Source organism: Anser cygnoides, chromosome 29 (genome assembly GCF_040182565.1).
Source record: "Anser cygnoides isolate HZ-2024a breed goose chromosome 29, Taihu_goose_T2T_genome, whole genome shotgun sequence".
In the NCBI taxonomy this organism is placed as follows: Eukaryota; Metazoa; Chordata; class Aves; order Anseriformes; family Anatidae; genus Anser; species Anser cygnoides.
This window is the reverse complement of record NC_089901.1, coordinates 2,073,763-2,097,450: the sequence shown is the minus strand read 5'-3', so window position 1 is coordinate 2,097,450 and position 23,688 is coordinate 2,073,763. Positions and strand designations below refer to the sequence as shown.

General features: G+C 66.5%; 2 protein-coding genes and 1 long non-coding RNA gene across 4 annotated transcripts; 1 reads left to right on the top strand and 2 right to left on the bottom strand.

Moving 5' to 3' along the window:
• Positions 1-8: 8 nt before the first annotated feature.
• MON1B (MON1 homolog B, secretory trafficking associated) lies at positions 9-4,862 on the bottom strand. Of its 2 annotated transcripts, none has more exons than XM_066984795.1 (6): positions 4,779-4,862; positions 4,298-4,358; positions 2,978-3,241; positions 577-1,396; positions 317-464; positions 9-215 (listed from the first exon to the last, which is right to left on the bottom strand). In XM_066984795.1, exons 2-6 carry the CDS (start codon positions 4,350-4,352, stop codon positions 39-41), a joined length of 1,464 nt encoding a protein of 487 aa, XP_066840896.1. In that variant the 5' UTR covers positions 4,353-4,358; positions 4,779-4,862; the 3' UTR covers positions 9-38. The 2 variants fall into 2 exon arrangements, with proteins under 2 accessions (XP_066840896.1, XP_066840897.1); XM_066984796.1 differs by having other exon boundaries at positions 2,978-3,238; positions 4,779-4,857.
• Positions 4,863-6,025: 1,163 nt separating this feature from the next.
• Positions 6,026-9,056, top strand: LOC136787530 (uncharacterized). The gene is made up of 3 exons (XR_010826923.1): positions 6,026-6,616; positions 6,713-6,789; positions 8,950-9,056. It is a non-coding gene; the product is annotated as an uncharacterized lncRNA (long non-coding RNA).
• Positions 9,057-15,925: 6,869 nt separating this feature from the next.
• LOC136787526 (RNA-binding protein 3-like) lies at positions 15,926-20,450 on the bottom strand. Its single transcript, XM_066984840.1, is given in 9 exon segments — positions 15,926-16,031; positions 16,457-16,520; position 16,654; positions 17,047-17,095; positions 17,098-17,121; positions 17,813-17,915; positions 19,366-19,472; positions 20,349-20,423; positions 20,426-20,450. Coding segments are annotated over 8 exon segments (447 nt in total). The 3' UTR covers positions 15,926-16,031; position 16,457.
• Between the last annotated feature and the right edge of the window lie 3,238 nt (positions 20,451-23,688).

The following is a 23,688-nucleotide window of genomic DNA, read 5'->3' as shown; positions in this document are numbered from 1 at the left end:
CCCCCCCCCCCCCCCACGCCCCCTGGGGGGGCCGAGCCTCAGCCCTCGGCCTCCTCGGGGCGCCCGGGGGCGGCGCAGTAGGGCGGCGGGTAGCGGATGAAGAGCCAATCCTCCTCCTTCTTGATCCAGCGCAGCAGCTTGGTGAGCACGCCGATGGCCCCCGCCTTGGTCACCAGCGGGCTGAAGCAGCCGTACAGCTCGAACTTGCTCGTCACCTGCGCCCGCCGCCTCCCGTTAACTCTGGAGCCTACTGACGGCGCCGCGCACGCCGCCGCCGGTCGCCCTGGAACCTACTGAGGGCCCCCGCCCCGCTCACCCAAGCCAACAGCGTCTCCTTCTCGGCCACGTGGTAGAGCAGGCGCAGGGGCCGCCGGGGGCAGTGCACGCGGCTGTGCAGGTAGTGGTAGAGGTCGAAGAGGCGATGCTGCTCCTCCTCCGTGCCGTACGGCTCCTCCAGCTCGGGGCTGCGGGGGGCACGGCGGGCGTCAGGCCCCCCCCCCCCCCCAACCTACCCGCGAGGGGTTGGCGGGGGACGCCCGAAATCATTCCGTTCACCCCCAAAAACCGGCCTCGCACCTCGTGAACTGCGGCAGCTGCTGCATCTCCTCGGGCCCCTCCAGCGGCTTGTAGAGGAAATGGCGGAGCTCGGGGGCGCCGGGGCGAGAGGGGCCGTAGCCCGCGCCGCCCCGCACCGCCGCCCCCAGCTCCGCCAGCCACCCTTGTGCCCGCAGCGCCGCCTCCAGCCTCCGCCGGCACCCGGCCGCCGCGTAGAAGCCCTCGCGCTCCGTCGACAGCAGGATGAGCGTCACCGCCCCGGCGCCCTCCTCCTCCTCCTCGGCCAGCGCCGCCGCGTAGGCGTAGAAGTACCCGTCGGGGTTGAAGCGGGGCAGGCACACCGGCGTCCACACCTCGCCCGCGCCGGCGCCCACCCCCAGCAGGTTGAGCAGGAGGTGGAGGTCGCTGGCGCACAGCCTCCCGTCCTCCGCCAGCGCCCGCTGCCTCGCCGCCGTCAGCAGCCGGCCTCCCACCGCCAGCAGCGCCAAGGCGGGCGCGGGGACGGTGGCGGCGGCGGCGCGGCGCAGAGCCCCCGAGACGGCGCGGCGCAGCGGGGCCGGCAGCGGGAGGCAGCGGGCGGCCCCCAGCAGGAGGCGGCCGTCGGCCGCCGCGCCGGCCAAGAGGCGGTCGAGGACGGCCTCGGCCCCGGCGAGGAGGCGCCGGAGGTCGTAGCCGCGGCGGCGGGCGAAGACGCGGGCGATGCCGCCGCGGGTGAGGAGGCTGAGGATCTGCTCGTGGACGAAGGCCAGCTCGCGGCGCAGCTGGGCGGCCGACTGCCGCGTGCGGGACACCGAGACCAGCAGCAGCGGGCCCCGCTGCTCGAACACCAGCGTGCGGTCCTCTGCGGGAGGGGTTGGGGGTCAGGGTGCGGGGACGTGGGGGATTTGGGGGTCAGGGTGTCGGGGACGTGGGGGATTTGGGGGTCGGGGTGTGGGGATATGGGGGATTTGGGGGTTGGGGATATGTGGGGGGTTATAGGGGATTTGGGGGTCGGGGTGTGGGGTTATAGGGGATTTGGGGGTCTGGGAGTGGGGATATATGGGGGCGATTTGGGGGTCAGGGTGTGTGGGGTTATAGGGGATTTGGGGGTCTGGGTGTGGGGATATAGAGCGTTTTTGTGGGGTTATCTTGGGGGGTCAAGGTGTGGGGTTATAGGGGATTTGGGGGTCAATTTGGGGGTCGGGGTGTGGGGATGGGGCGTTTTCGGGGTGTGGGGTTACGGGGGATTTGGGGGTTGGGGTGTGGGGATGTGGGGGATTTGGGGGGTCTGGGTGTGGGGATATGGGGGATTTGGGGGTCTGGGTGTGGGGTTATAATGGATTTGGGGGTCAAGGTGTGGGGATGTGGGGGATTTGGGGGTCAAGGAGTGGGGATATGGGGGATTTGGGGGTCGGGGGAAGATTGGGGGGTTTTGGGGGTTGGGGTGGGAGATTGGGGGGATTTAGGGTCAGGGAGTGCAAATATGGGGGGTTTTGGGGTCAGGGTGGGAGATTGTGGGGTTTTGGGGTCGGGGTGCGTGGTTATGGCGGGTTTTGGGGTCAGGACGTGCAAATTCAGCTCATCGGGGAATCAGAGTGTGGATGTGGCCATTTTGGGGCTCAGGGTTTACAAATTCAACTATTTTGGGGGGTCAGGATGTGAGAAAGCTGCTGGTTTTGGGGCCAGGACGTCCAAATCCAACAGATTTTGGGGTCGGGATATCCAAATCCAACAGATTTGGGGGCTGAGACGTCCAAATCCAACAGATTTTGGGGATCAGAGTGCGTGAATGCGGCTGTTTGGGGGCTCAGGATTTACAAATTCAACTATTTTGGGGGTCAGGATGTCCAAATCCATCTACTTTTGGGGCCAGGGAATACAAATCCAACAGATTTTGGGGCCAGGATGTCCAAATCCAACAGATTTGGGGGCCGGGACGTCCAATCCAACTGATTTTGGGGCCGGGATGTCCAAATCCAACAGATTTTGGGGCCAGGGCGTCCAAATCCAACCGATGTTGGGGCCAGGGAGTACAAATCCAACAGATTTTGGGGCAGGGGTCCAATCCAACAGACCGGGGTCCAAATCCAACCGACAGGATGTCCAAATCCAACAGATTTTGGGGCCGGGATGTCCAAATCCAACCGATGTTGGGGCCAGGGAGTACAAATCCAACAGATTTTGGGACCGGGACGTCAACAAATCCAAATCCAACTGATTTTGGGGCTGGGATGTCCAAATCCAACAGATTTTGGGGCCGGGATCTCCAAATCCAACAGATTTTGGGGCCAGGATGTCCAAATCAAAGAGATTTTGGGGCCAGGGCGCCCAAACCCAACCATTTTCGGTGCCGGCCGTCGCGCCCATCCACGACCCGTTTTGTTCTCATTCCTCCCCCCGCCCCGCGTCCCCCCCCCCCCCCCGCGTCCCCCCGGCCCCGTACCCGAGCAGATGGCGCGGATGGCGTTGCCGCCGCTCTGGATGAAGGAGACGAGCGCCATCATCACGCCCATGGTGGCCGCCAGCGCCTCCTCGTTGCCGTGCCGCGAGTAGATGGGCTTCCCCGCCTCGCTCAGCACGAAGACGTGCTTGCGCCGCCCGCGCCACCCCGCCGCCGTCACGTCCTCGTCGCCGCGCCGCCGCGCCGCCGCCACCGCCGCCACCGGGGACAGCGCCGCCGGCACCGCCGCGTCCTCTGAGTCCTCTGCTGAGGGTAAGGGGGGCACAGAGAGGGGTCGGGGCACGGGGAGACGGGACCCTAAACCCAACGGTATGGGGCTGGGGAACCCTAAACCCAAGGGTATGGGGTTGGGGAACCCCTAAACCCAAGTGTATGGGGTTGGGGGACCCTAAACCCAAGGGTATGGGGTTGGGGAACCCTAAACCCAAGGGTATGGGGCTGGGGAACCCCTAAACCCAAGTGTAGGGGGCTGGGGAACCCCTAAACCCAAGGGTATGGGGCTGGGGAACCCCTAAACCCAAGGGTATGGGGCTGGGGAACCCTAAACCCAAGGGTATGGGGCTGGGGAACCCTAAACCCAAGGGTATGGGGCTGGGGAACCCCCCCCCCCCCCAGAAATTAAACCCTAAAAGGTGTATGGGGTTGGGAAACCCTAAACCCAAGGGTATGGGGCTGGGGAACCCTAAACCCAACATGGGGTTGGGGAGCCCTAAACCCAAGGGTATGGGGTTGGGGAGCCCTAAACCCAACGATATGGGGCTGGGGAACCCTAAAACCAAGGTCATGGGGTTGGGGAACCCCCCCCACAAACCAGAAATTGGGGATTGGGGACCCTAAAAGCAAGTGTATGGGGTTGGGGGACCCTAAACCCAAGGGTGTGGGGTTGGGGAACCCTAAAAGCAAGCGTATGGGATCAGGGACCCCCAGGACTCAGATATTGGGGACTGGGGAACCCTAAACCCCAGAAATAGGGGATTGGGGATCCTAAAAGCAAGGGTATGGGGTTGGGGGACCCTAAACCCAAGGGTATGGGGTTGGGGACCCCCCCCCACAAACCAGGAATTGGGGACTGGGGACCCCTAAACCCAAGTGTATGGGGTTGGGGACCCCCAGGACCCAGAAATTGGGGATTGGGGACCCCAAAACCCCCCCAAACCAGGACCTGGGGACCCCAAAACCCCAGAAATTGGGGACCCCAAAACCCCCCAGGACGGGGCCTGGGGCCCCCAAACCCAAGTGCCTGGGGTGCCCCCAGTGCCCCCCCAAATTTGCCCCCTCCCCCCCCCCCCCCCCCCCCCTCACCTGGGGGCTCGGGGGACCCCTCGCGGGGGGAGGAGCCGGGCGCCGCCGCCGCCATGGCCGCCTGCGGGGGGGCGGGGTCACGCGGGCCACGCCCACCGCGCCCCGAGGGGGGCGGGGCCTCCCCAAGCCACACCCACCCCGCCCCATAGCCACGCCCCCTTCGGCTTGACCACGCCCACCCGTGCCGACCACGCCCCCACAGGCGCCTCCCACCGGCCCCGCCCCCTCCCACATTTAGCCCCGCCCCCTGCCGCACCAAGCCCCGCCCCCTACCAGCAGCCCGCCCGCCCAAGCCCCGCCCCCGCACGTAGACCACGCCCCCAATCCGTAAGCCCCGCCCCCCCGGCGGGAAGCCCCCCCCTCCCGCGGCAGAGCTCCCCGCCTGGCCCCGCCCCCTCCTGGCCACGCCCCCGCCCTCAGGGCCACGCCCCCCACGTGGCCCCGCCCCGACCACGCCCCCCTCTGGCCCCGCCCCGCTCACCCGGGCCCTCGGCCCCGCTCCCGCCGCCGCCGCCGCCGCCGCTTCCGGGTGCGCCGCGCGCTCGTGACGTCACCGCGCCGCGCTCCTCCCTTCCCCGCCCCTCCCCGCCAATCAGCGCCCGGCGCGGGGGGAAGGGGGCGGGGCCTCGCCGCGCCGGCGAATGAGCGGCGTGGGGCGGGGCGTGGGGGCGGGGCTTGGGCAAGGGAGAGGGCGGGGCGGGAACGATAGGCCACGCCCGCTTTGTGACGTCACGGGAGGGGCGGGGGCGGGGCCGGGAGGGGCTGTGGGGACCCCAGGGGGCGTTATGGGGTCTATAGGGACCCCGGGGGGCGTTATAGGGGCTGTGGGGACCCCTCACGGGGCATTATAGGGGCTGTAGGGACCCCGGGGGGCGTTATAGGGGCTGTGGGGACCCCCCACGGGGCATTATAGGGGCTGTAGGGACCCCAGGGGGCGTTATAGGGGCTGTGGGGACCCCCCGTGGGGCATTATAGGGGCTGTAGGGACCCCAGGGGGCGTTATAGGGGCTGTGGGGACCCCCCCACGGGGCATTATAGGGGCTGTAGGGACCCCAGGGGGCGTTATGGGATCTATAGGGACCCCAAGGGGCGTTATGGGGTCTATAGGGACCCTAAGGGGGATATACGGGGACCCCAATTGGCACTATAGGGGCTGTACAGACTGCTAAGGGGCATTATAGGGCCTATAAGGACCCTCAGGAGGTGTTATAGGGACCCCCCCCCATGGGGCACTATAGGGTCTTTAGGGACCCCAAGAGGCGTTATAGAGGCCTTAGGGACCTCAAGTGGCGTTACAGGGTCTATAGAGACCCCCCCATTGGGCATTATAGGGGTTTTAGGGACCCCAAGGGGCATTACAGGGTCTGTAGGGACTCCTAAGGGGGATATATGGGAACCCCAATTGGTGCTATAGGGGCTGTACAGACTGCTAAGGGGCATTATAGGGCCTATAAGGACCCTCAGGAGGTGTTATAGGGGCCGTAGGGACCCCCCCCATGGGGCATTATAGGGTCTTTAGGGACCCCAAGAGGCGTTATAGAGGACTTAGCGACCCCAAGTGGCGTTATAGGGTCTATAGGGACCCTAAGGGGGATATACGGGGACCCCAATTGGCGCTATAGGGGCTGTACAGACTGCTAAGGGGCATTGTAGGGCCTATAAGGACCCTCAAGAGGCATTATGGGGTCTATGGGGACCCCAGTTGGTATTGTAAGGGCTGTAGGGACCCTAAAGGGCATTATAGGGACCTATAGCCCCCCCGCCATGCCATAGGGACCCCTCCAATATCTGCTGTAAGGGCTATACCGCCAGCCCTAGGCTCTATAGGGGCCCCCAGGAGGGGCTATAAGGACCTATAGCCCCCCCCCAGCTCTATAGGGACCCCCCAGGAGGCATTATAGAGGCTATAGGGCCCCCCCAAGACCTGCTATAAGGATTTATAGCTCCCCCAAAGATGCTATAGGCACCCCCCAGGAGGCATTATAGAGGCTATAGGGGCCCCCAAGAGGCACTATAAGGCCCTATAGCCCCCCCCCCAGGCTCTATAGGCTCTACAGGGCCCCCCACTCTGTGCTATAAGGCCCTACAGCCCCCCTCCCCCAGGCCTTATCCCCTCCCCCTGCTGTGCTATAGGGGCTATAGGGACCCCCCCGCCCCCCAGGGGGCACTCAGTGGGGGAGGGGCTGCGCCCAGGCCCCGCCCCCTCGTTGGCCACGCCCAGTGGGCGGGGCTTCGCCAGGGGGCGGGGCTTGTCCCCTGGTGTCCCCGTCCCCGTCCCGCGGCCCCCCCCAGAGCCCCCGGTGCCCGCCGATGGCCCAGGTTGGGGGGGGGGGGGGGTGACGTCACGGTGACGTCAGCGGTTGGGGGGCGGTGACGTCACGGTGACGTCACGGTGACGTCACGGTGCCCCCGCAGGAGGTGGGGGCGCGCGCCCGGGCCCTCCGGCAGCGGCTGGCCGGGGACGTGGGGACACGACCGGGACCGGAGCCATGGTGAGGGGGCGGGGGGGGGGCTATGGGGGCTAGGGGGGGGGGGGTCTATAGGGGCTTAGAGGGGGCCTATAGAGGCTGTAGGGGCTATGGGGGGGGTCTTAGAGGGGGCCTATAGGGGCTGTAGGGGTCTTAGAGGGGGGTCTATAGGGGTCTTACAGGAGGCCTATAGGGGCTATGGGGGGGCTATGGGGGGGCTATGGGGGGGCTATGGGCTGCTATAGGGGTCTTAGAGGGGGCCTATGGGGGCCGTAGGGGCTATCGGGGGCTATGGGGGGGCTATGGGCAGCTATAGGGGTCTTAGAGGGGGCCTATAGGGTCTGTAGGGGTCTTAGAGGGGGCCTATGGGGGCTGTAGGGGCTATGGGGGGGCTATAGGGGGCTATGGGGTGCTATAGGGGGTCTTAGAGGGGGCCTACAGGCGGCTATAGGGTCTATGGGGGGTCTATAGGGATCTTATAGGGGGCCTATAGGGTCTATGGGGGGGCTATGGGGGTCTTAGAGGGTCCTATAGGGGCTATAGGGGTCTTAGAGGGCATCTATAGGGGGCTATAAGAGGTCTGTAGGGGATCTTAGAGGGGATTATGGGGGTCTTAGAGGGGGCCTATAGGGGCTGTAGGGGTCTTAGAGGGGGCCTATTGAGGCTCTTTATGGGGCTTAGAGGAACCTATAGGGGTTTATGGGGGTCTACAGAGGGTCTAGAGGGGCCTATAGGGGTCAAGAGAGGCCTATAGGGGGCCGCTAGGGGTCTCTAAGGGGTCTAGAGGGGGCCTTCAGGGGGTCAAGAGGGGCGTTTAGGGATCTATAGGCACCTTTAGGGGTCGGTGGGGGGCTATAAGGGGTCTACAGGTGTCTATAGGAGGGCCTGTAGGGTGGGGGGGGGTCTATAGGGGGGTCTCTGGGGGGGTGTGGGTCGTGCTGGGGTCTGTGGGGGGGCTATAGGGGCCGTACGGGCCCCATGGGTGTTCCTATACAGGGACTGTGGGGGGCTGCGGGGACCTGGGGGGGGCCCTATGGGGTCTATAGGGGCTGGGGGGGGGGGGGGGGGGGCAACCCTATAGGAGACCGGAGGGTCCCCAAATGTCCCCGTGGTGTCCTCCTGTCCCCATAAACGTCCCCAGGTGTCCCTGTGGGGTCCCCATGATGTCCCCATGTCCCCCCACGTCCCCATACTGTCCCCATGGTGTCCCCACGATGCCCCCCCCGTGTCCCTATGTCCCCAGGGAGTTCCCGTGGTGTCCCCGAGGTGTCCCCACAACATCCCCACGATGTCCCCATGTCCCTACGGTGTCCCCAAGATGTCCCCATGTCCCCATGGTGTCCCCACGATGTCCCCACGATGTCCCCACGATGTCCCCTTGTCCCCACACTGTCCCTGGGGTGTCCCCACGTGTCCCTAAGATGTCCCCAAGATGTCCCCATGTCCCCGCACTGTCCCTGGGGTGTCCCCACGATGTCCCCAGGTCCCTATGGTGTCCCTGTGGTGTCCCCACGATGTCCCCATGTCCCCACACTGTCCCCAAGATGTCCCCAAGATGTCCCCATGTCCCTATGGTGTCCCCACAATGTCCCCAGGATGTCCCCAAGATGTCCCCATGGTGTCCCTATGGTGTCCCTGTGGTGTCCCCATGATGTCCCCATGGCCTTCCTCTGTTGTCCCCAAGATGTCCCCAGGTCCCCACACTGTCCCTGTGGTGTCCCCACGATGTCCCCGTGTCCCCAAGATGTCCCCACGATGTCCCCATGTCCCTGCACTGTCCCTGTGGTGTCCCCACGTGTCCCTAAGATGTCCCCATGATGTCCCCACGATGTCCCCACGTCCCTATGGTGTCCCCACGATGTCCCCAAGATGTCCCCATGTCCCCGCACTGTCCCCGTGATGTCCCCACGTGTCCCCAAGATGTCCCCGCGTGTCCCCGTGATGTCCCCGTGATGTCCCCGCACTGTTCCCCTTGTGTCCCCACGCCCTTCCCCTCTTGTCCCCGCGATGTCCCCACACCCCCGAGGTGTCCCCACGCCCCCCCCCCCCAACTCCATCCCCCTGCCCCCCCACCCCGGGGTGCCAGCTCCCGGTGTCCCCCCCCCCCCGGGGGACCGGGGAGGGGCCGGGGGGGTGACGCGGTGGCGTCAGGGCGGTGACACGGCGGTGACACTTCCTGCCCAGGAAGCGAGCGGCGCGGGGACAGCGGGGCGCGGGGACCCCCCAAAACCCCGGACCCCCCCGGACCCCCCCGGACCCCCCGCGGGGACGCCCCGGGCCTGCGGCCCCCCTGCTCAGGTCAGGCCGGGGGGCCGCTGGGGGGCGGGGGGGGGGGGGGGCTACTTATGGGGTGGGGGGCCCCTATATGGGGTGGGGGGCCCCTATCTATGGGGTGGGGTTGGGGGGGCCCTATCTATGGGGTGGGGTTGGGGGTCCCCTATCTATGGGGTGGGGGTCCTGGGGGCCCTATCTATGGGGTGGGGTTGGGGGGTCCCCTATCTATGGGGTGGGGGTCCTGGGGGGGCCCTATCTATGGGGTGGGGTTGGGGGGGGTCCCCTATCTATGGGGCGGGGGGTCCTGGGGGTGGGGGGTGTCCCTATCTATGGGGTGGGGTTGGGGGGGCCTTTCTATGGGGTGGGGTCCTGGGGGGCCCTATCTATGGGGTGGGGTTGGGGGGTCCCCTATCTATGGGGTGGGGGTCCTGGGGGGCCCTATCTATGGGGTGGGGTTGGGGGTTGGGGGGCGTCTATCTATGGGGTGGGGGGTCCTGGGGTTGGGGGGTCCCCTATCTATGGGGTGGGGTTGGGGGGGTCCTCTATCTATAGGGCAGGGGGTCCTGGGGGTGGGGGGGTGTCCCTATCTATGGGGTGGGGTTGGGGGGTTGGGGGGGCCTATCTATGGGGTGGGGTTGGGGGGGTCTATCTATGGGGTGGGGGGTCCTGGGGGTGCCCCTATTTATGGGGTGGGGTTGGGGGGGGCCTATCTATGGGGTGGGGGGTCCTGGGAGTGCCCCTATTTATGGGGTGGGGTTGGGGGGGGGTCCCCTATCTATGGGGCAGGGGGTCCTGGGGGTGGGGGGTGTCCCTATCTATGGGGTGGGGTTGAGGGGGGTCCCCTATCTATGGGGTGGGGGTCCTGGGGGGCCCTATCTATGGGGTGGGGTTGGGGGGGGCTATCTATGGGGTAGGGGGTCCTGGGGGTGCCTCTATCTATGGGGTGGGGCTGGGGGGGCCCTATCTATGGGGTGGGGGTTCTGGGGGGGCCCTATCTATGGGGTGGGGTTGGGAGGTGCCCCTATTTATGGGGTGGGGTTGGGGGGGGCCTATCTATGGGGTGGGGGGTCCTGGGGGTGCCCCTACCTATGGGGTGGGGTTGGGGGGGGTCCATATCTATGGGGTGGGGGTCCTGGGGTTGGGGGGGTCCCCTATCTATGGGGTGGGGTTGGGGGGGGGCCCTGTCTATGGGGTGGGGGGTCCTGGGGGTGTGGGGGTGCCCCTATCTATGGGGTGGGTTGGGGGGGTTCCTGGATGGGGGGTCTCCCTTAGCTATGGGGCAGGGGGTGCTGGCTGTGCCCCCCCCCAAATCTATGGGGCGGGGGGTCCCAGCAGTGCCCCCCCCAATCTATGGGGTGGGTCCCCCAAGTCTATGGGGCGGGGGTCCCTGGCTGTGCCCCCCCCCAATCTATGGGGCGGGGGGCTCTTGGCTGTGCCCCCCCCAATCTATGGGGCGGGGGGGTCCCCCCAAATCTATGGGGCAGGGGGTCCCGGCTGTGCCCCCCCAAATCTATGGGGCGGGGGGTCCCGGCTGCCCCCCCCTTATTTACAACCCCCCCCCCCAGGAGCATCTCGGTGCCCGCCGGGCCCCCCCGCCCCCCCCCATGGACGCCACCTACGCCGTGGTGAACAAGGGGCGGCGGGGGCGGGGCCGGGGGCGAGACCACGCCCCCTCGGGCCTTGACCCCGCCCCCTCGGGCCGAGGCCACGCCCCCCAGGGCCTTGACCCCGCCCCCCGGGCCTTGACCCCGCCCCCCGGGCACGTGCTCCCTGCCCGGCAGCCCCGTGCGGGCCCGAGGCCCCGCCCCCGCCGGTGAGGGGGGGGGTACCCCAAAATGGGGGGGGGTCCCTAAAAGGGGGGGGGGCTAAAAGGGGGAGGGGCAAAAATAGGGGAGGGTCCCTAAAAGGGGGGGACACCCCAAAATGGGGGGGGGGCCTAAAAGGGGGGGGGGGGGGGCCAAAAATAGGGGAGGGTCCCTAAAAGGGGGAGGGGACCCCAAGATGGGGGGGGGCTAAAAGGGGGGGGCCAAAAATGGGGGTCCCTAAAAGGGGGGGGACCCCAAGATGGGGGGGGGGACTAAAGGGGGGGAACCAAAAATGGGGGGGGGTCCCAAAAGGGGGGAGGCCAAAAATGGGGGGGGTCCCTAAAAGGGGGGGGACCCCAAGTTGAGGGGGGGCTAAAGGGGGGGGAACCAAAAATGGGGGGTCCCAAAAGGGGGGGGCTAAAAATGGGGAGGGGTCCCTAAAAGGGGGAGGGGAACCCAAAAATGGGGGGGTCCCTAAAAGGGGGGGGGGAACCCAAAAATGGGGGTACCTAAAAGGGGGAGGGGGAACCAAAAATGGGGGGGGTACCTAAAAGGGGGAGGGGACCCCAAGATGGGGGGGGCCTAAAGGGTGGGGGGGAATCAAACATGGGGGGGGGGTCCCAAAAGGGGGGAGGCCAAAAATGGGGAGGGGTCCCTAAAAGGGGGCAGGGAACCCAAAAATGGGGGTCCCTAAAAGGGGAGGGGACCCCAAGATGATGGGGGGTCTAAAATGGGGGAGGGGGACCCCTAAATGGGGGGGGGCAAACGGGGGGCTAAAAGGGAAGAGGACCCCAAAAATGGGGGGGGGTAAAAGGCGGGGGACCCTAAAAAAAGGGGGGAACAAACCCCAAAATCGGGGGGGATCCCAAAAGAAGGGGGGGCACCCAAAAATGGGGGGGCGGGGGAGGGGAATTGGGGGGGAGGGGAAGCGGGGGGGAGGGGAGGACTTGGGGGCGGGGGGGGGGTCACGTGATGCCGCCCCTCCCCCCCCCCCCCCCAGGTGATCGCAGCCCCCCGGCGGCCCCGCCCTGCGCCCCGGCCGTGACCCCCAGCAGGACGGGTGGGTGCTGCGGGGCACGGGGGGGGGCCTATAGGGACCATATGGGCCCGGCCCGGCGCCCTATGGGGCACACAGAGCACCTATAGGGCCTGTATGCCCCCCCCAGTGCCCTATGGGGCGCTTATGGCTCCTATAGGGTCCATATGGCCCCGGCCCAGTGCCCCGTGGGACATACAGAGCACCTATAGGGCACCTAGAGCCCTGCCCCACTGCCCTATGGGGCACTTATGGCTCCTATAGGGCACCTCTGGGCCTGCCCCAGTGCTCTATGGGGCACATAGAGCACCTATAGGGACCATATGCCCCCCCCAGTGCCCTATGGGACCCTTACGGCACCTATAGGGCCCATATGGACTCACCCCAATGCTCTATGGGATCTTTATGGCATCTATAGGGCCCTTCCCCAACACCCTATGGGGCTCTTATGGCCCCTATAGGGCTCATATGGCCCTACCCCAAAGCCCTAAGGGACACACACGGTATCTAGAAGGCCCATATGGCCCTGTCCCATAGGACGCTTACGGTGCCTATAGGGCCCGTATGCCCCCCCAGCACACTATGGGACACTTACGGTGCCTATAGGGCCCATATGGACCCCCCAGTGCTCTATGGGATCCTTACGGCACCTATAGGGCCCATATGGCCCCTCCCCAACACCCTATAGGAAACACCTGACCCCTGTAAGACACACACCATCCCCCCCACCCCCTATAGGGCCCCCACCCCCTATAGGCCCCCCCCACCCCCTATAGGACCCATACAGCCCCTTCCCACAGGACCTACGCCCCCCCCCCTTAGCCCCCCCCCCCCCCCTTTCCCTGTGCCTATAGGGCCCTCGGGGCACCTATAGGCACCTATAGGGGCCGCGCCACCCTGACCCCGTCCCCTATAGGGCCCGGCCCCCCCGGCAGCGACGGCGCCTACGAGGTGGTGACGCCCCCGGGGACAGCAGCGGCACCCCCTGGGTGAGTGGACCCCCCCGGTGATGTCACCACCCCCGGGTGACGTCACACCCCCCGGTGATGTCACGACCCCCCGATGACGTCATAACCCCCCTCCCCTCCCCAGGGTTCAACCTCCGCGTCGGGAAGCCCAAGGGGCCACGGGCGCCCCCCCCGAGTGGTCCCCGGTGTGAGGGGGGCCCGGGGGGGGGCGGGGGGACACGGCGGGGGACCGGCGACGGGCCTCGCGCCCTTTATTTTGGGGCAAAAACCTGGAGAAACGGTGAAACGGCGGCAATAAAAGCGAGCGGCTCCAGCCCGCAACGCGCCGGGGGCCGACTGGACCCAACTGGTGGCCAACTGGGGACCAACTGAACCCGACGGGGGCCAACTGGTGGCCAACTGGTGGCCAGCGGGACTCAACTGGGGGCCAACTGGGGGCCAACCAACCCAACTGGTGGCCAACTGGACCCAACTGGTGGCCAACTGGGGACCAATTGAACCCGACGGGGACCAACTGGGGGCAAACCGACCCAGCTGGTGGCCAACTGGTGGCCAGCGGGACTCAACTGGGGGCCAACTGGTGGCCAACCAACCCAACTGGTGGCCAACTGGACCCAACCGGTGGCCAACTGGACCCAACCGGTGGCCAACCAAACCAACTGGTGGCCAACTGGTGGCCAACGGGACTCAACTGGTGGCCAACTGGTGGCCAACCAACCCAACCGGTGGCCAACTGGACCCAACCGGTGGCCGACTGGACCCAACCGGTGGCCAACCAACCCAACTGGTGGCCAACTGGTGGCCAACAGGACTCAACTGGTGGCCAACTGGTGGCCAACCAATCCAACTGGTGGCCAACTGGTGGCCAACTGGACCCAACTGGTGGCCAACTGGTGGCCAACCCAACTGGTGGCCAACCAGACTCAGCTGGTGGTCAACTGGTGGCCAACCGACCCCAACTGGTGGCCAACTGGTGGCCAACCGACCCCAACTGGTGGCCAACTGAACCCAACTGGTGGCCAACTGGTGGCCAGCCGACCCAACTGGTGGCCAGCCCCAAAGAACGATTTAAAACCCGCGATTTTTGCCTTAATCCCATTTTGATCCCAAATCCCGCCCCAATGCCCCCAAATCCCACCCCACTGACCCCAAATCCCGCCCAAATGTGCCCAAATCCCTCCCGATTGACCCCAAATCCCGCCCAATTGACCCCCAAATCCCGCCCAAATCCCACCCCCGTTAACCCCAAATCCCCCTCGAATGACCTCAAATCCTGCTCCTTTGATCCCAAACCCCACTCAAATGACCCCAAATCCCCCCATTGTCCCCAAATCCCCCCCAAATGACCCCAAATCCCAAATCCCACCCCAGTGACTCCAAATCCCCCCCATGCCCCCTGAACTCCTGCCCCAATGCCCCCAAATCCTGCCCAATCGACCCCAAATTCCGCCTCAATGACCTCAAATCCCCCCCCCAATGACCCCAAATCCCACCCCATTAACCCCCAATCCCCCCAATGACATCAAAGCCTGCTTGTTTGATCCCCAAACCCACTCAAATGACCCCAAATCCCCCCCAATGACCCCAAATCCCCCCAATGACCCCAAATCCTGCTCCTTTGATCCCAAAACCCACTCAAAGAACCCCAAATCCCCCCAATGTCCCCAAATCCCCCCCAAATGACCCCAAATCCCGCCCAAATGACCCCAAATCCCCCCAAATGACCCCAAATCCCACCCCATTTACCCCAAATCCCCCCAAATCCCATCCCGGTGACCCCAAATTCCCCCCCAATGACCCCAAATCCTGCCCAAATGACCCCAAATCCCCCCCAAATGACCCCAAATCCCGCCCCATTTACCCCAAATCCCCCCAAATCCCATCCTGGTGTCCCCAAATCCCCCCAATGTCCCCAAATCCTGCCCAAATGACCCCAAATCCTGCCCAAATGACCCCAAATCCCGCCCAAATGACCCCAAATCCTGCCCAAATGACCCCAAATCCCACCCCATTAACCCCAAATCCCCCCCAAATGACCCCAAATCCCGCCCCATTACCCCCAAATCCCGCCCAAATGACCCCAAATCCCCCCAAATGACCCCAAATCCCACCCCGTTAACCCCAAATCCTGCCCAAATGACCCCAAATCCCCCCAAATGACCCCAAATCCCGCCCAAATGACCCCAAATCCCCCCAAATCCCATCCCGGTGACCCCAAATCCCCCCCAATGTCCCCAAATCCCACCCCGTTAACCCCAAATCCCGCCCAAATGACCCCAAATCCCCCCAAATCCCATCCCGGTGACCCCAAATCCCCCCAAATGACCCCAAATCCCCCCAATGTCCCCAAATCCCACCCCATTACCCCCAAATCCCGCCCAAATGACCCCAAATCCCCCCAAATCCCATCCCGGTGACCCCAAATCCCCCCCAGTGCCCCCCAAATCCCACCCCATTAACCCCAAATCCTGCCCAAATGACCCCAAATCCCCCCAAATGACCCCAAATCCCGCCCAAATGACCCCAAATCCCCCGAAATCCCATCCCGGTGACCCCAAATCCCCCCAATGTCCCCAAATCCCGCCCCATTAACCCCAAATCCCGCCCCCATTACCCCCAAATCCCCCCAAATCCCATCCCGGTGACCCCAAATGCCCCCCAATGTCCCCAAATCCCGCCCAAATGTCCCCAAATCCCACCCCATTACCCCCAAATCCCGCCCAAATGACCCCAAATCCCCCAAATCCCATCCCGGTGACCCCAAATCCCCCCAATGACCCCAAATGACCCCAAATCCCCCCCAAATGACCCCAAATCCCGCCCCATTAACCCCAAATCCTGCCCAAATGACCCCAAATCCCCCCCAAATGACCCCAAATCCCCCCAAATCCCATCCCGGTGACCCCAAATGCCCCCCAGTGCCCCCCAAATCCCCCCCCCCCAATGACCCCAAATCCTGCCCCTTTGACCCCAAATCCCCCACCCCGCCCCCCACCAAACGGCCCCCCCCCCAATTTTTGGGGTCTCCATCCTTTAATATCACCTCGGGGGGGGGAGGGGCACACAAATGGGGGCTCCCTGGGGGTCCCCATGTCCCCCCCCCCCAAATCCCCCCACCTTTACCCCCCCCCCCGGCGTCGATCCTTGGCCAGGGCCCCCCGAAATCCGGCACCGAGGTCCGAGCTGGGGACGAGAAGGAGGTCAGCGGGGGGGGAAACCCCAAAACCCCCCCAAATCACCCCAAAATTCATTGGGGGGGGCAACGACGACAAGGACAGGCCCCCCCCCCCGCCCCCTCCCCAAAATATAGGGCTGGGTTCTCCCCCCCAAAATAACAAGTCACTCCCCCCCCAAATAATGGGGTCACTTTGGGGCCGACCCCAATTGGGGGGGCTCAAAAGAAACCCCAAGACCCCCCCCAAAAATAAGGGGGACTGCCCCCCCTTACAGCCCCCCATTTTTAAAAAAGGGACCCCCCCATCAAAAGCAAACCCCCCCCGGGGAAAGGGGGTTTATGGGGGTCCCAGGAGGGTGTTTTTGGGGGTGCCCCCCCCCATTTAATTTTTGGGGGGGGTCCCCACCGTGCCCCCCCCCCGCCGAGCCCCTACCTCAGTTGTCGTAGTTGTCCCGGTACGAGCCCGAGGGGAAGCGCTCGCCGTAGCCCCCTGCGACCTGGGGGGGCACGGGGGGGGTCAGCACCCATGGGACCCCCAGCACCCATGGGACGCCCCCAACAATAGGACCCCCCAGCACCCCCGTAACCCCCCCCCCCAAATCCCCCTAAAACACCCCCAGCACCCAGAACCCTGCCCCCGGAGCCCCCCCAGATACCCATGGGACCCCCCCAGCACCCATGGGACCCCCCAGCCCCCCCCAGCACCCATGGGCCCCCCCCAACCACAGGACCCCCCCTCGAATCCCCCCAACCCCTCCCCAGCACCAACAGTCCCCCCCCAGCACCCCCCAAACCCCCATAGCCCCCCCCAGCACCCATGGGACCCCTCCAGCACCCAAGGGACCCCCCCAAATCCCCCTAACCCCCCCAAACCCCATAAGACCCCCCCCCCAGCCCCCCTATGTCCCCCCGTAACCCCCCAATCCTCACAGCCCCCCCCAGCACCCATAGAACCCCCCCCCAGCACCCAAGGGACCCCCCAGCACCCAAGGGACCCCCCAGCACCCAAGGGACCCCCCTCACCGTCCGCCGTAGTCGCGCCCCCCGTAGCCCCCGCTGCGCCCCTCGTAGCGCCCCCGTAGCCTCGCTCGCCTCCGCCTGTTGGGGGGGGGGGACACAATTAGGGGGACCCCCCTCCCCGCAGCACCCGGACCCCCCCCCCCCACCAGTGACCCCCCCCAAATCCCCCAGACCCCCCCAAGTGCCCCCCACCCCTCTAATCCTCCCCAATGCCCCCCCCCCCCCAGACCCCATAAGTGCCCCCCCAAGCCCCCAAAACCCCCCCGGCGGCACCCCAAAAGCCCCCAGCCCCCCCAAAACCCCACCGACCCCCCCCAAAAGGCCCCAGACCCCCCCAAACCCCCTTAAAAGCCCCCCAAACCCTTCATTGACCCCCCCCCGAACCCCTTAAATGCCCCCCCGAAGCCCCCAGACCCCCCCCAAAACCCCATAAATCCCCCCCCCAAAACCCCCAGGCCCCCCAAATCCCCCTAAATTCCCCCCAAAACCCCCAGGCCCCCCAAATCCCCCTAAACCCCCCCAAATCCCCCCCTTAGCCCCCCCCAAAACCCCCTTAAATGCCCCCCAAGCCCCTCGCCCCCCCCAAAAGCCCCCATTTACCCCCCAAAACCCTACAAATGCCCCCCCCCCAAAAGCCCCTAGACCCCCCCAAAACCCCACTAACCCCCCCCCAAACCCCATTAACCCCCCCAAACCCCATTAACCCCCCCAAAACCCCTTAACCCCCCCCCCAAAACCCCTTAACGCCCCCCCCCCGGACCCCCCTTACCTCTCTGGTAGCCCCGGCCCCGGCCTCGCCCCCCCGAAGCCCCCCGGGAGCCCCTCGTGGATTTCCCCGCCCGGTCCACGCGGATCTGCCGCCCGTCCAGCGACTGGGGGGGGGGGGCACGGGGGGTCAGGGACCCCAAAAGCCCCCCAGAGACCCCAGACCCATTTAGGGACCCCAAATGCCCCCCCCCCGCCCCACTTAAGGACCCCAAAAGCCCCCCCCCCGCCCCATTCAGGGACCCCCAAATCCCCCCCCAGCGACCCCAAACCCATTTAAAAGACCCCCAAATACCCCCCGACCCATTTAGGCCCCCCCAAACCCCCCCAGCCCCCTTTAGCCCCCCCCGACCCCCTTTAGCCCCCCCAGCCCCCCCCTAACCCCCCCCAGACCCCATTTAGGCCCCCCAAATCCCCTATAGCCCCCCCAGCCCCTACACGGGACCCCATAGACCCCCCCCAAACCCCTTTAGCCCCCCCAGCCCCCTTTAGCCCCCCCAAACTCCCCTTTAGGCCCCCCAAATCCCCTCTAGCCCCCCCTCCCTGCCCCCCTTTAACCCCCCCAGACCCCCTCTAAACCCCCCCCCCCCGACCCCCTTTAGCCCCCCAAATCCCCTATAGCCCCCCCAGGCCCCCTATAGCCCCCTCCAGCCCCTACACAGGACCCCATAGACCCCCCAAAACCCCTCAAATCCTCTCTAGCCCCCCCAGCCCCCCTTTAACCCCCCCAGCCCCCCTCTAAGCCCCTCCAGTCCCCCTTTAACCCCCCCAGCCCCCCTTTAGCCCCCCCAACCCCAACTAAACCCCCCAGACCCCATTTAGGCCCCCTCAAACCCCCTCAAGCCCCCTTAGCCCCCCCAGCCCCCTTTGCCCCCCCAGACCCCCTCTAAACCCCCCCGACCCCCTTTAGCCCCCCCCCCAAATCCCCTCTAGCCCCCCCCCAGTCCCCCCCCAGCCCCCTCTAAGCCCCCCCAGACCCCCCCTAGCCCCCCCCCAAATCCCCTCTAGCCCCCCCCAGCCCTGCTTTAGCCCCCCCCAGCCCCCCTTGCCCCCCCCAGACCCCCCCCCCCCTAAACCCCCCGACCCCCTTTAGCCCCCCCAAATCCCCTCTAGCCCCCCCCCCAGTCCCCCCCTAAGCCCCCCAGACCCCCTTTAGGCCCCCCAGACCCCCTCTAAACCCCCCCGACCCCCTTTAGCCCCCCCCAAATCCCCTCTAGCCCCCCCCCCCCCAGTCCCCCCCAGCCCCCCTCTAAGCCCCCCCAGACCCCATTTAGGCCTCCCCAAACCCCTTCTAGCCCCCCTCCAGACCCCCTTTAACCCCCCCAGTCCCCCTCTAAACCCCCCCTGACCCCCTTTAGCCCCCCCAAGCCCCCCCAGCCCCCCTTTAGACCCCCAGCCCCCCCAAGCCCCCCCAGCCCCCCTTTAGCCCCCCCAGACCCCCTCTAAACCCCCCCAGACCCCCTTTAGCCCCCCCAGACCCCCTCTAAACCCCCCAGCCCCCCTCTAGCCCCCCCCCCCAGCCCCCCTTTAGCCCCCCTTGCCCCCCCCGGCCCCCACCTCGCCGTTCATGGCCCGCATGGCGTCGCTGGCGTGCTCGGGGTTGGCGAAGGTGACGAAGCCGAAGCCGCGCGAGCGCTGCGTCTCCCGGTCCTTCACCACCACCACTGCGGGGGGGGGGGGGCACGTCAGGGACCCCCCCCCCCCCAAAAAAAATAAACGGGGTCCCGGGGGAAATAACGGCACCCCGAATCCCCAGCTATGGGGTTCGGGGGTCGGGACCCCCAAATGGGACCCCCCCCCCCTTCAAAATAGGGTTCTGGGGTCCCCCCTCCTAAAATTAGGTCCTAGAAAAAATGGGGGCCCCCCCTCGTGTGTTAACCCCCCCATATGTTACCCCCCCCCCAAAATGGAAATAACAGCACCCCGACACCCCAATCCGTGGGCTTTTGGGAGGTTGGGACCCCCCCCCTTACAAAATAGGATTCCAGGTGCCCCCCCCCCAAAAAAAACAGGGTCCTGGAGAAAACGGGACCCCCCCCCCCCCTCAAAATGGGGTCCTACAGGGAACAACCCCCCCAGAACCCCCAACTACGGGGTTTGGGGAAACTGGGACCCCCCCCCAAAATAGGGTTCTGAGCCCCCCCCCCCCCCATAAAATAGGGTCTCAGGGGAAGTGGGGACCCCCCATGCACCCCCCTCCCCAAAATGGGGTCCCTGGGGGGGGTTCTTGGAGCCTGGGGGGGCTCCCCAGCCCCGGGGGCTGTGGGGGAGGGGGGTTGGGGGGTCCTGGGGGGTTGGGGGATTCTGGGGGGGGGGTTGGGGGTCCTGGGGGGTCCCGGGTTTCTTTTTTCAGGGGGGTGTCCCGGGGGGGGTTGGAGGGGGGACAATTTTTATTGTGGGGGGCTGGTTTTTTGGGGGGAGTTCCAGGGGTTTTGGAGGGGGGGACCCGGGTTTATTTTTTGGGGAGGGTCCTGGCTTTTTTTTTTGGGGGGGGGGGGGTGTGTCCTGGGGGGGGTTGGGGTTTTGGGGGGGGGCCTCACCCTCGGCGATGGGCCCGAAGGAGCTGAAGTGCTGCTCCAGGCCCTGCTCGTCCGTGTCGAAGTTGAGCCCCCCACGAAGAGCTTCCCCTCCTCCGAGGCCATGGTGGGGCTGGGGGGGGCGTGACGTCATCAGCGGGACCCCCAGTGACGTCATCACCGGGAATCCCCCCCCCAGTGACGTCACCACCGGGATCCCCCTTCCCCATGACGCCTCCTCCCCCAGTGCCCCCCCAGCTAAAAGACCCCCCCGGACCCCCCCCCCCCCCCCAACAGCCCCTCCCCCGTGACGTCACCCCCCGTGACGTCAGCACCCGGGGGTCCCCACCCCGTGACGTCAGCAAGCGGGGACACACGACAATGACATCACCAAGCCGTGGGCTGTGGGGAACACCTATGAGCCCCCCCCCCCGGGGATCCCCTCCATGACGTCACCACGCTGAGGACCCCCCCACGTGACGTCAGCACCCGCGTGACGTCACCAAGCCGCGGGGAGGCGGGGAGGGGGGATCAGGAAGCCCCAAACCCCGCCCCCACCCCCCACGAAACGCGGGGGTCCCGTGACGTCACCACCCCCTCGTGACGTCACAAAGGGGGCGTCCTCCCCCCCCCTCCATTTCCGCCCCACGTGGTTCCCCCCGGCCACGTGCGCCACCCGGAAGCGCTCCCCGCCCCCCCCACCGCGCATGCTCGCTCCCTCCCTCCCCCCCAGCTCAGGGGGGACGGGGGGGGAGGGAGAGGGGGAGGTGGGGGAGGGGCGGGAATTGGGGGAGGGGGGGGGTCCGGGGGGGGGGGGGGGAGGGGAGCGGCGCGGCCTCACCCGCGCGGCGCCGACGGCGGGAAGTGGAGGCCCCGCCCCCCGCGCGGCCCCGCTTATAGCGCCCCGCCCCGCCCCCGGCCCCGCCCCCCGCGCCCCATTGGGCAGAGGGGGGAGGGGGCGGGGCCTGGGGGCGGCAGGGGGCGGGAGGGGGCGGGGCCGGGGGTTGTGGGGCTGGGGGAGGGGGGGCGGGGGAGAGGAAAGGGGGGGGGGGGGGGGGGGCCGGGGGGGGGGGGGGTGTGGGGCCGGGGGGGGCTATGGGGCCACGGGGGGGGGCATGGGGGGGCTATGGGGCAGGGGGAGTAGGGGGGGGGGGGCGGGGGGCGGGGGTGTGGGGCTGGGGGTCTATGGGGTCATGGGGGGCCGGGGGGGCCTATGGGGCAGGGGGAGTAGGAGGGGTTATGGGGCGGGGGGGGCCGGGGGGTGTGGGGCTGGGGGGGTTGTGGGGGGCTATGGGGTCATGGGGGTCTGTGGGGCCGTTGGGGGGGGCTATGGGGCCGGGGGAGTAGGGGGGTTATAGGGCGGGGGGGGCCTATGGGGGATGTGGGGCTGGGGGGCTGTGGGGCCATGGGGGGGCTGTGGGGCCATGGGGGGATGTGTGGGGCTGCTGGGGGGCGGGGGGCTGGGGGGGGGCATGGGGGGGGCGTGGGGCTTGGGGGGGATGGGGCGGGGGGGCTACGGGGTGGTTATGGGGGTTGGGAAGGTGGGGGGGTTATGGGGCGGGGGGCGGGGGATGTGGGGAGCCTGGGGGTTATGGGGGGGCTAGGGGGCGGGGGGTTATGGGGTGGTTTTTGGGGGGTTATGGGGTGGCGAGGGGCACCTATAGGGGATGTGGGGTGGGGGGGCAATGGGGGGGGTTGTGGGGCTATGGGGGGAATGTGTGGGGCTGGGGGGGGGGGGCTATGGGGCAGGGGGGTTATGGGGCTCTGGGGGGAGTTATGGGGCTGGGGGCCCCATAGGGGGTGTGGGGCTGGGGGTTACGGGGGCCCCCCCCCCCCCCCCCACGAGGCCGGACTCGGGCTTCCTCGGAGGCTTTAATCAGTCCCGTACAGCCGCGACGCCCCCCCCCGCCCCCCCCCCAACATGGCTGCCCGGGGGGGGGGGGGGGGCGGGGCCTATAGAATCCATACCCTCCCCCCTTCCCCTCCCCCCCCCCCCCCCATCAGCACTATAGGGGCCACAGGAGCCAGCCTCGGGGGCCCCCCAGGAGCTATAGGGACGCAACCCCCCCCGGCCCCTATAGCTCTGCCCTGACCCCCGCAGGTCCCTATAGGACCCCCACGGCCCCCTATAGACCCTATAGGGGCCGTGTGCAGCACCCGGCCCCCCCCGGGGGGTCACGTGGAACCCCCCCACACACACCCATAGGGCCCCGGGCACATATAGAGCCCCCCCATGCCATCCATAGGGCCCCTCGCGGGGGGCTATAGGGGCTCGGTGCCCCCCCCAGGCACTATAGAGGCTCCGCCCCCTCCCCTCCCCCCCCGGTGCTATAGGGGCCGTGGGGGCGGGGCCGAGCCCCTCCCCTCCCTCCCCCCCCCCCCGTGCTGCATATAAAAGACCCGACCCATATGTACATATATACACCCGGTGCGTATAGGGGGCGGGGGGGGGGCCGGGGAGGGGGCAAAGGGGCCGATCCTGAGCGATGCTGGGCGCGGGGGAGGTGCGAGTAACCTCGGAGTAACCTCGGAGTAACCTCGGAGTAACCTCGGAGTAAAGCGGGAGTAGCCTGGGAGTAAGGTGAGACCTCGGAGTAAGGTGTTTTCAGGTGCAAAGTGGGAGTAACCGTGGAGTGTGGAGAAACACCAAAGTGTGTGTAACTTATGAGTAAAGTGGGAGTAGGTTTGGAGTAGCCTTTCACCTCGGAGTAGTGTGGACCCCCCCTTGCAGCAGAGTGGTGGGCTCTGAGGAAGGGCTGAGTAACTTCAGAGCAATGGCTGGCGTGGGAGTAACGCTTGTATGGCCTCAGAGTAAGGGCCGAGCAACCTCTGTGTATCTGCTGTGACCTGTAGTAGTGGCTAACAATGTCACACCTGCCCCAGTTACGGCCTGTAGTAAGGACTGAGCACCCCTGGAGTAACAGAGGTGACACCCCCCCCCCCCGGGTTCTGGCCCAACCCTAGGGGCAGAGACACCTCAGAGGAAACAATGAGTAGTGCCACAGCGAGCAGCGGAAATTGGCTGAGTAACTTTAGAGTAAGGAACTGAAAGTGCAGCAAGCAAGAAAAACCAGAGCGGAACCCAAGAAACCTCTGAGTAAAGGCACTGCAGGGGCTGAGAAACCTCTGAGTAAGCCTTGAGTATCACAAGGGGAGCCAAAGGGCCTATAAGAAGGTCGACTACGTAATGAGTAAGTGTGGAGCAAGGCCTAAGTCCCCTCTGGGTAAGCCACTGAGGAGCCTCCACAGGAGCCCAGTTACCAGTGTGTTGAGAGCCTGTAAGTAACCTGTCAGTAAGGGCTGAGTAGCCTCTGAGTAAAAAGAGGCAGGCTGAGATGTGTGTAACGCTGGAGTAGTGCCTGAG